The sequence below is a fragment of the Perca fluviatilis genome, chromosome 9 (assembly GCF_010015445.1).
Source record: "Perca fluviatilis chromosome 9, GENO_Pfluv_1.0, whole genome shotgun sequence".
Lineage (NCBI taxonomy): Eukaryota > Metazoa > Chordata > Actinopteri > Perciformes > Percidae > Perca > Perca fluviatilis.
The window spans coordinates 11246797-11258296 of NC_053120.1; the positions used below are offsets into that span (position 1 = coordinate 11246797).

At 40.4% G+C, this 11500-nt stretch overlaps 1 protein-coding gene and 1 non-coding gene across 2 annotated transcripts in view; both read left to right on the plus strand.

Moving 5' to 3' along the window:
* The first annotated feature begins 1637 nt into the window (after window positions 1–1637).
* The window catches only part of LOC120565497 (glypican-5-like), a 55660-nt gene continuing 45797 nt past the window's right edge, over window positions 1638–11500 (plus strand). The window contains exons 1-4 of the mRNA XM_039811329.1: window positions 1638–1716; window positions 2914–3033; window positions 5945–6106; window positions 10484–11031. Of these exons, the coding sequence (XP_039667263.1) occupies window positions 1653–1716; window positions 2914–3033; window positions 5945–6106; window positions 10484–11031 (894 nt within the window). The 5' untranslated portion in view covers window positions 1638–1652. The remainder of the gene's footprint in view (window positions 1717–2913; window positions 3034–5944; window positions 6107–10483; window positions 11032–11500) is intronic.
* On the plus strand, window positions 1779–1851 carry trnam-cau. Its single transcript has one exon. It is a non-coding gene; the product is annotated as a tRNA-Met (tRNA).

The following is an 11500-nucleotide window of genomic DNA, read 5'->3' on the forward strand; positions in this document are numbered from 1 at the left end:
AAAATGATTTCTTGGGTAGAACACCAAAATAAAGTTTAAACATGAACTCAAACATTCTTAACAACAGCGAGAGGGGGATGGGGGCTCCGTAGGCCTAGTCCAGTCACAGTTCTGGCAAGTGTAGAAATCACGTCCATCTGTGCAGTCCTTGTGTGCCCAGGCTTTACAGGACCAGCACTGGAGCCAGACCTCCCTTGGCCTGGAGAAGCTCTCCAAGCACACAATGCAGTATTCATTTTCATCATCAGACGAGTCCTGAATTTTCAGCTTCTTCGGTTTGGATTTTTGTTGTTGCAGAAATTCACTTTTCTTTTAGCTTCAGACCTGCTTTTCTCAGCCTCCAGTTGTTTTTCACGGGAGTTTCTGTTAGGACAGCGGTTTCCCTTCTTTTCCTGCCCCTTTGTCGCTTTCTTGGCCCAGCTTTTGGGTGTGGACGGATGGACACGGGTGAAAAAGTTGTGTCCATAGCAGAGGAGGATGGCTCAGGCTCAGACACCATAGGTGTGACAGGGGATGATGCTCTAAGTGGCATGGAGGATGCCACGCGTTGCCACAATGGGTTAAGGAGTTGTAGAGGTTGACAGAACCTCTGGTGTCACAGCAAAATATGCAGTTTTTTTAGCTTGATAAGTTTTTAAGATATAATGAAAGTTGGTTGGTGATATTGGACGGTGTAACGTGCGGCGTTACAACCGTCCCAGTATCACAACTCATGTTTTCATCTCATGTGAGCTAGCTAAAATGCTAGTTTGACACTTGTTAGCCATTTCTATTTTTAGCTTACAAAACAGTGATTCTAATAATACTTGTATGAATTCATAGACACTTGATCTCATAACAGCATCCAAAAAAGTACATCACAAAGAAAAGTAGTTTTTTTACCTCAAAAACAACTTTGGTTGATAAGGCAGTCAGGAAGTTTCAAATGTGGCTCCCTCTTTGGGAGAATGGAGGGAAACTGACAGAGCACAAGCACAGTGAGTGTCATCACTCTAGGTTGTTTCTGATTGGAGGAATTCAAGGTGTTACAACCGTCCCCTGTTACAACTGTCCCTGGTCTCCCTGGGAATATAACAGCTTCGTATGGAAACAGCACTCAGCAAGACTATAAAGCCCTCAAGAGAGTAGTGAGATCAGCAGGAGTGCACTACCCAAACGAGAGGACATCAGGAGAGTAAAAGTCCAGAGTAAAGAAAATCACCAGAGATCCCAGGCACCGCAAAAACTGCCTCTTCTCTGCCCTAAGCTCTGGGAAACGTTACCGCTGCCTGAGGGCCAACACAGAGAGAATGCGGAAAGGTTTTTATCCCCAAGCTATCCGGATACTGAATGAGGACTGTAACAGGAGTACAAGCATGTTGGAAACACCTCATGCACTTTAGACATTTCTTTTTCTTCTTCTCTTCTTTTTCTATTTATTTCCTTATTATTTACACAGCACATCCATGGAGACAGTGGACAAAGCATTTCACTACACTCTGTATAATTGTATGTGACTAATACACTGAATTTGAAAAGTGCAACGAAGAGTGGTTTTCACAATTCTGCATGGTGGATGTGGCAGCATCTGATCAAATCTTGGTAGAATTTTTGGTCGTGATCGGCAAAGCGATTGGCTCTCATGTGATCGCGTTGGGCGTGGCTTTCAGAGTATGACGCGATCCGCTCTGTTTTGGGACAGGGGACCTGAAAGCTCAGGTGAACTACTTTTACATGGTAATGTCATACTCGTTATACATACACAACAAATATGTTTTCCAGGTGTTGCAGTTTTTGTGGCCTCGTTGGCGCAGTAGGCAGCGCGTCAGTCTCATAATCTGAAGGTCGTGAGTTCGAGCCTCACACGGGGCACATGTTTTTTCATCTAATGTCACCATTTAGAAAAAAAAATAAGGTATGTGGTCCCGTTAAACAATTTGATCGTGTTTGAGCGTACCATGTCGATACCTTTATACATTTTGATAACAGAGAATCACAATAGCTTATTACACCTGCGTATCCTCGAACCCAATTAACTGACAGGTGCCTTTTTATCAATAACGGGTAAGCTAGCTAACGTTATTGATACTACTAGCACTGGCGCTAATTTTCTGCCTCAGCTAGCTAACCGCTAACAAATTGTAGCAAGTAATAATGAGTATTGTTGGTTAATTCAACAATACTCTTCCTAAATAATATAATTAGTTAGTGGTAACATATTACACATTACAATAATTATTGAAGTCCATATAACTATGCGACACGTTTAAACATTAACGTTAGCCTATATTATGAATATTGTAGTTTCAGGAGCTGTTAAACACATGACTCTGCTATGAACCAAAAAGGCCAGCGAGTGGCGCTCATGTTCCACTATTAAACAGTATTTTCCTCTGATTCCACTTCACTCACAGCTTGCAGTCAAGTGTAATGGACCTTATCTGCAGAAACAGCTGTTGTAGACTATGTGTGTGAGAGAGGTTACGTCAGTAAAAATAAATAAACAGATGGCTTATGACTACATAACTTAGTCAATTGGCAGTACATTGCCTTTATTTCTTATAATTGTTATGGCAGTTATGCTCTTATTGTGTTGTCATTTTCTTAGCTATAATAAGTTATTGTTGACATAGTCGCTTTAGGCTTATAGCAGACACACGTTTTCAAACGACATAGGTATTTGGAGTGCCCATGTCAATTAAGTAATTGAGCTAAAGTGAGTGAGAGAGTCAGAGGGAGAGGAGGGCGCTGAGCCTGACAGTGGGCTCCAGACAAGACTTACTGGCTGCAGATGAAGTTTTCAGTCACACGGCACCGTGGGACTTTTAGGAATTCCTATTAACCAACCAGACTCTATATCTCCTGACTGACATGCGATGTTCCGTGCAGCCTTACAAAACGTGGACTTGCTTTGGGTGATTTTGTTTTATTTAGTTTTTCTACCGGAGACTGGCTGTAAATCAGCCGATGCAGGCAGCTGTCATGAGGTGAAGACAGCCTACATGATGCGCCAAATAGGACCGGTGGAGCTGGTGCCAGACAGGCCAGGAACAGGTCAGTAAATCCTTTTGGAAATATCATGTTAGAATACTATAGGAGGAACACCAAATACACAGGTGGAATGTAACTAAGTAGGCTACATTTACTGAAGCGCTGTACTTGAGTATACTTTTGAGGTAGTCAAACCTAACTTGAATATTTCCATTTTGTGCTACTTACTACATTTCAAAGGCAATATTGTAAATTTTCTTCTGACAGCTAAACATACTAGCCTACTGCAGATCGTGATTTTAAATAGGCCTACAACACATACAGTATGAGTTTATACATTAAAATGCAGTGTTATGAATTAAGATACCAACAAAATTAGCTCCACCTAGATCAGCTCCACAACATCAAAGTGTTTGCTTATTGATGATGCAACTGTAATATTAACCAAATAATGTCATTATTTAACACTGGTAGGGCTATTCTTCTGCATAATGACTGCTTTTACTATTGATACTTGAAGAACATTTGCTGATAATACTTACATAGACTTTTATATTCGATTGAAGGACTTGGACTCAAGTATTTTTAATTCATTAATTTTCCGTATTCCTAAATTATTAAAATATAAAGGATCCAAATTCTTCCTTTACCACTGGAAATATATAAGAGCCCCACAGCGACAATGACATATTATAAAGATCTCTTTAGATAAAATATATCATTGTGTGCAAACTTGCAGGGCTGAATTCCAAGATATAAGGGATCATCACTGTGCAGTATGGGCCAACACTTCTTAAAGAGAACAGCTATTTCTGTTGAAAACCTACCGTAATAGTCTGCAGCACTTATATAGAGCTCTTGAAAGCATACTTGGCTATAAGTGGTGGTGTTATGCTGTTTTCTAAATGTAAATGCTCATGTGAGATTTTGTCTGGTTTATGAGAGTCATATTGTTGGCAGTAATTTTCAGATGTCCCTGTGTAGGGGAGACAAGAAGTGGATGATACAGATCTCCAGTTAACAAGCTTAATTTTCTTGCCATCTTGAGATAACATTAACGGTCTACTTGTCATAATTATACAGTTCATGACAATGCATATGAATCAGATGTTAATGGTCTTGCTATAATCAGCATACATGAGGAAATATGTGCTAGACATCATTCAATTACATACATCTGAATCTTAACACATTGTCCCTGCACAACATAGTCTTTAAACCTGGTGTGGCCATGCAGGAATTCACTTGAGGGAGATGTGATTTAGGCTTTGTAAGTTGAAAAGCAGTACTCTCCTTGACGGTTATATCCACACGGACACTTCCTACTCTGGATTGGACAAATGCACCATTCCCTGGTCTGGCATTGGTGTTTTTTCTGATAATATTGTCGAAATCCTCCTAAACTAAACTACCTACTAAATTTATTTTATGAATAGTTGAGCTTGAGGTATATACGGTACGACCACCTGTTGTCTTGGGACCAAAAATTCCATTATATCATGTTAGGGCTGGGCAATATGGAGTAAATCAGATATCACGATATTCTTGACCATATACCTCAATATCGATATTGTGGCGATATTCTAGGGTTGAAAATTGGTGCTTTAACAAAATATCTTCACACTTAGATTTTAGATAAATAATCATCAGTAATGTGGACATTATGTCTACGTGGGGAAAAGGAAAATAATAGAACAGCTAGAACAGGCTGGTAAGTTTAGAAAAGTACATCACTTTACTGTAATGCAGCTTTTTAAAACCAGTAAAAGACAACACTTGTGTCATACCACGATATTACGATATCCAAAATCTAAGACGATATCTAGTCTCATATCACAATATCGATATAATATCAATATATTGCCCAGCCCTATATCATGTGATAACAAAGGAAGGAACCATCTCTAAGAAAACTGAGCAAACGCCATGTGCAGATGAAAGCCATGTGATGCAGCTGAAAGCTCTGGAAAACCTCCAGTGAGTGGACTTAGTGCTAAGATTTTATTTGTCATTCAAGTTTAATGAATTATTTTGAAACAAGAACAGATGCAACGCAGGTTTTTTAAATCCAGCTGACTGAGTCAGTTTTGGATTGTTTCCAGTCAGCCGGTGCTAATATGAATAGCTGAAAGTTTGACACAGGACATAGGTCAGACATAGGTGAAAGGTCCATTCCTCTCATCTCATCTCATCTCATCTCTCTCTCTCTCTCTCTCTCTCTCTCTCTCTCTCTCTCTCTCTCTCTCCTTTGATCTCAGTCTGCTACTATACAGCTTGGCTTACAGCAGCCTACCAAGAGTCAGACTGCTTCACACCACATGCACACGCACAGACACACACACACACACACACACACACACACACACACACACACACACACACACACACACACACACACACACACACACACACAAACACATACACACATACTTTGGTGTGAGTGGTGAAGTGTCGCCCACTGTGCATGTCATCATGTCGTGTCCCAATGGTCTCATTGTAGAACTATTTTTGTGAAGTCATAAAGTCTTGTGCACTGAATGCTTTTAGATTACTGGTCCCTAAATGGATTAACTGACTAACAAGATGGATTCTTATTGGTTTGTTAATCAGTGATAGCATGTGGGCTGTGCAAATCAAAACATTCAAATCTCTAGCTCTTAAATAGCTTTTATGTAGCCCAACGTGTATTGATGGAGTCTTTATTCTGGAAAGAAATATTAAACATTCATCAGATATGTCATTGTTTCTATTAATCATGTGGAACTTGGTAAGTACGCCTACACATTTTGAACCAAGGTCAGAGTAAAGGTTGATAGAAAACCTACGCATACTTCATGAAACAATTCATTCCATCCATCATTCTGTATTATTCTCTATTGGATGAGATTTACACCTCTCTGTGACTGAAAATATCAGTGGATCTGCAGTAAATACGACCAGGGCTGACGCTATTTCTTCTGCCTCTGTCTTTCAGATGAGTCTCTGCGAGTGTGTGTCTACCCTGGGCCCAGCTGCTGTACCAGTAAGATGGAGGACAGCTACATGGCGGCTGTTCGCAGTGAGACGCAGCAGAAGATGCAATCCTACAGCTTTGAACTTAAGTACCTGATCGCTGGACACACCAAGGCCTACCAAGGTAAAGGAGAGGAATGGAGTCACAGAAGAGGGGTGTATGCTGGAGAATACAATACACATATTAAATTATTCCATGCATCGTTGAAGAGAAAAGCATATCAGGGAATTTAAAAAACGAACTTCTGTTGGGAGATGAAGGTGTGGAGGGGGAGCGATGTACACATACAATGTACATGAAGGCTGATTTTCGTATTCAGTCAACTGCACTTTCTTATAAGTCCTTTGTGTCAAAAGTGATAGAAATGATTTGCTTGCAGTTTCTCAATCATAACAGTTTGCTGCTTTTTTGTTTTATATCATTTTAATTGGATATTTTTTGGCATTTGGACTGTTGAACAAAACAAATAATATAAAGGCATCACCGTGGGCTTTGGGAAATTGTATTTTGCCAAATTGCTTTGGCAAAATATAACAATATTCCAAGATTAATCGATAAGGAAAATAATCATTTGTTGACTTCAAACAATAAAAAGCTTGGTTCTGTTTCAGATATGCTACGGTAATACTTTTCCTTATGGATTTATTATGATTAACAAGCGCTAATAATGTCTGTGGGTGATTCAAGAACGTAAATCAAAGTGACTTAAATAGCAGTGGTGATTTTGGTGTTTTAACAGTTCTGTCAAGTGTCTGTAGCCCCCCCCCCCCCCTGGCATTCTCGCTTTGTGTGTTCATCATGAAATAGCTAGTTTGTGTCAGGGTGGTGGTGTGAGGCCAGTTTATTTTGTGAGGCGCCACAGTGGCTAGCCAAACAAACAACTGCTCTTCGATTGAGTCTTTGAGAGAGAAAACTCTCAGAGGGAGCAGCGGAAAACTTTGTTACAACTCTCCGCTCTTTTCCTCTGTCTGTCTGTCTCTGTCGCTGCGGTAATCAGGTTTTGTTCTTGACCAATGAGAGAACGAGGGACGAAGAATGTTTACATTCAGTACGTATCCGCAGCAAAGTGTTGTTGCCGTGGGCAACAGCCGGTCCCTAACGGGCTGCTCTGAATAGAAGGAAGAATACTCTGCTTGTCCACTTGTCTCTCAACACTATTCACCAGTGTGTGTGTGTGTGTGTGTGTGTGTGTGTGTGTGTGTGCGTGCGTGCGTGTTTGCGTGCGTGAATGTGTGTTTGTGTGCATGTGGTGTAGAGATTATGAGACGGGCAGAGTTGATGAAAACCCAGCAGACAGACATGGCAAACATGTACCTCTCTTTTTTTTCTTTTTTTTCTGTCTCTCTATCTCTAACTCCCTACTCCCCTGCTACAACTGAATGCACTCAGGCTCCGTTTCAGCTGCTATTTATGCCCAACGGATGGATAAACCATCCATGGGTAAAATGAATGCAAAACACAACCGTAAACAAGGAAGGGCTGGATAAGGCTAAAACTGCAGCAAGTGAGAGAAGACACATTTAGAATTTGCTGCATTTACTTAAAATGCACACAATATGATTTAAATATTTAAAGATTAAGTTCACCCAAATCACAAAACCAGATATTTTCTCATTAACCCCGAGATATATCTACCTATGTATATAGTTTTATTTGCTATAGTTTTGTAATAAATAAATATTCTTTGAAAAATACTGTAGCCCCCTCAGTACAATAGAGCTGAATTGGATTTGTATTGTGCTGCTCAAAACATAAAAAAAAAAACATCAGTCGGGCATACTAGTTTTTATCTCACATGTTTTTACAAAACATATATTTATAGGCACCTTTTGGTCTTTTGGGCCATTCCTTTTTATAGGTGTAAGATGAAATTGTTAGATAAATTGATAACTTCAGTAACAGTGTGATGGATTCTCTGGAGATCTTGTTGTCAACAATTGTATGCTTTTCTTTTGGGTGAACCAACCCTTTAACAAATGAAATTACAGTAATTTTGCATGACAGCAGTGTTCTTCAACAGCTGAGCTGAATCTCACAGGATCCCCTCTCCAAAGCACAGTGATTAAAACCCACTAGAGAAACTGAGACATGCCCAGAACAGGTTTTAGTCAGGCTCTATTTACACCCTGAGGATTACTTTAGTGTGTGTGTGTGTGTGTGTGTGTGTGTGTGTGTGTGTGTGTGTGTGTGTGTGTGTGTGTGTGTGTGTGTGTGCAAGCTTGTGTGTGTTTCTCCTGGCACTGTAAGACCCTCGTGCCCTCTGTACCACGCCGCAGCTGTCATCCAATCACAGAGGGTAAAGAGCTAATCACATGACCCCAGAATAGTCTTTGCTGTGTCACACGATGCCATCTGTATTTGTGTTGCCATTGCCAGGACATGGGTATGCAAACACGTAAAAGTGAGAAGTTCTCACTCAGTACTGCTCTACCACCTTTATCCATTTGGGTGGAAATGAGTTGGAAGTGTACAGAACTAAAACAAATACCATGTCACACCTGTGTAAACTCTCCTTGAGAGTGATAATGTTTTTTTTTATTTAGGAAAGTGGTGAGTTATTTGATACGTACCCTAAGAAATTGCCATAAACTGGAAAGTCAGGTAGTCGCAGCTGTGATGTTGTTAAGGCATGAACACACACACACACACACACACACACACACACACAAACATGCACACTTACTGACTGACTTAGTGAAAGTCACAGATAAATAGATTTTTCTCTCTCTCTTACTTCCAGTGTGTGTGTGTGTGTGTGTGTGTGTGTGTGTGTGTGTCAGGATGCCATCAGATTGACATCACCTTTTTTTTCTTGGCAAATTTCAAACACAGACACACACACTTTCACACACCACTGGCATGCAGCCTCTGTGAAGAGTGCTGTCCACTTTATTAGACCCTGTCGGACAGAGGAAACACAGTAGATCCTGAGATTGGGCCTGTCATTATCACCTGACTATAGATAACAGGGTAGTGAAAACGAGCTCAGAGATGAATTAAGTTCTGTGCTATTTTGGCTCGCATGCAGCGGGATAAAGTCAGTCCAAGGTTAGTAAGACAGACACTGTGTGACAAGCAAAACTGATACATGCACAGATATGGTGAGAGTGACATGTATCTACTGTATGTCAGTCATGGCCCCATTTTGAAATTGGAACAATTGTATATAGACTCAATGTATATTCGTTACACAACACACTGTATAGGCTTGCTTCATATATGACCATATTATGTAACATATATAAAAATCTCTATCTGGTATAGAAGCATATGTTTATATCTTACATATTAAACAAGAACATGTTTGCTCAAAGACATACATATTTAACCGTGCTGTTAAAACACCTGTGTTTTCCAGCTTTATATAATACACTTATGGCAGTTTTGTCATTTATTAGGTGTATGTATTTATTACAATGCTCAAACCGCCCAAAGCATTGGTGTACCCATAGAGATGTGCATCTTTAAGCCAGATGCCAAATAATGAAAAAATAAATACTTTTTGTTATTCTTTTTTCATGTTTTGTGTTCTTTTACTTTCTAATTGTTCGATTCTAAAACTTACCAAGAGATTATTGAACAGTAGCAATTAAATGGAGACTGCTGTTGCTTATAATGTTTCTTTTGCCACACAAAGCGTTGCTCTAAGGATGGCAGTCGGTTGGTCAGCTGCCACTTAGACTAGACAAAAATTTTGCAATCCAACTTGTGGATGCATTGCTATTAAATTTGACAGAGACATTCATGGGTTCTAAATGATAAATTCCAATCCCTGTTCTTTTATTCTAGGGCCCTCATAAAGTCAAAATGTCACTTTTGGTGCTTACCCACTGCTAGTAGCAGCTCTACTAACCGTAACCCTAGTGCTCGGGGCACTACTATGATCGCATCAAAATCACTATTTTTAAAACACTAATGCAACATAACAGGGAGGAGAGTAAAGATGGAAAGCTCCTAAAGCTTAGTTCCATATAAATGCACGGATAATTCGTTGTTTTGTCGTTAGTGAAAAACAATATTGACCTTGTAGTTGAAAAAGGAGCTTCATATAAGAATGACATTTCCTCCTATGGAGTCCGTTCATTCACATTCGGAGAGCGACACTTTTTGACTGACAAAATGGCGGCAGGTGGAAAAACCAACTGCTCAAAACCTTTCTTCCCTGGTGATACTTGGAGCAAAGTTTCATGTTGTGTCGAGCCATCTTAGTGTTTTAAAAATAGCGATTTTGATGCGATCATAGTAGTGCCCCTAGCACTCCCATTCAAAAGGCCATTTGACCGAAAATGAAAATACGGTCAATCTTAAAAGCGGCGCTTCTAAACGAAAGTTTGACTCGGGTACATTCACAAAAAGACCCTATGTTGCATTTTGGCAAGATTTACGCTTTAATAATCTTGTTAATATTATTTTTGTTATAGTCATGATTAATTATCTTAGATATTTGTCACTATTGCACATGTACAATAAAATGCGTGTTTATCTTCTCTCTCGTTCCAGACACCTTTGAGTCGCTCGTGTCCTTCACATCTAACATGACCAGCACTCTGTTCGACAGCGCCTACTCTGCTCTGGCGTCCGACTGTCGCCCCCTTGTGTTTCGGCTGTTCAGCGACATCAAACGCCACCTTTCTGGAGACTCCAATTCCACATTGGACAACGCTGTGCGTCGGTTCTACAATGATCTTTTCCCGTTGGTCTACCGCCGCCTGCTCAACCCTGGGATCGGCCACCTGACAGCCAAGTCCTATTTCCCCTCCTCCACAAATCACGACGACTGCCTGCGGATGACGCGGCAGGATGTCAGCCCGTTCGGACCCCATCCTCGCCTCCTGGTCAGCAGCTTGTCCCGTGCACTCGGGGTGGGCCGAGCACTGAGCCGACTGCTGGTACTGGCTGGAGAGGTCGTGAACGCGACCGAGAAGGCAACGTTATCCAGAGAGTGTGGGCGAAGCTTAGTGAGGATGCAGTACTGTTCCCACTGTAGAGGGATGACACTGATACGGCCCTGTACCGGACTGTGTGTCAACATTATGAGAGGATGTCTGGTAAGTGTTGGAATGTTTGTGCATTTACTGTTTGTATGTGTGCATCTGTTTTAATATGTGTGTGTGTGTGCTGGATGAGAAAGTTGATAGAAAGATCATGTCTGTGCATTAAGTATGGAGCTATAGTGGCAGGAGGCAATTAGCTTAGCTTCGCATAAAGATTGAAGGCAGCAGAAAACAGTTATCCTGGCTCTGTCCAAAGTTTAAAAATATGCTTACACTAGCACCTCTCTTAGTAATTACCACGTTATATCTTGTTTATTTAATCTGTAGAGAACATAAATGTAGAAATGACAATTTGTGGTTTTACTGGGAGTTATGTGCTAAAAGAAAGCAAATAGGCCTATTTCCCAAAATGTTGAAACTAGTCTTTTAAATTAACCTGCCCTTAAATCTCCTGCAACTTCCAAAGTAAAAATTTTTGAAGAAGAAGAAGAAGAAGAAGAAAAACATACTTTATTAAATTACA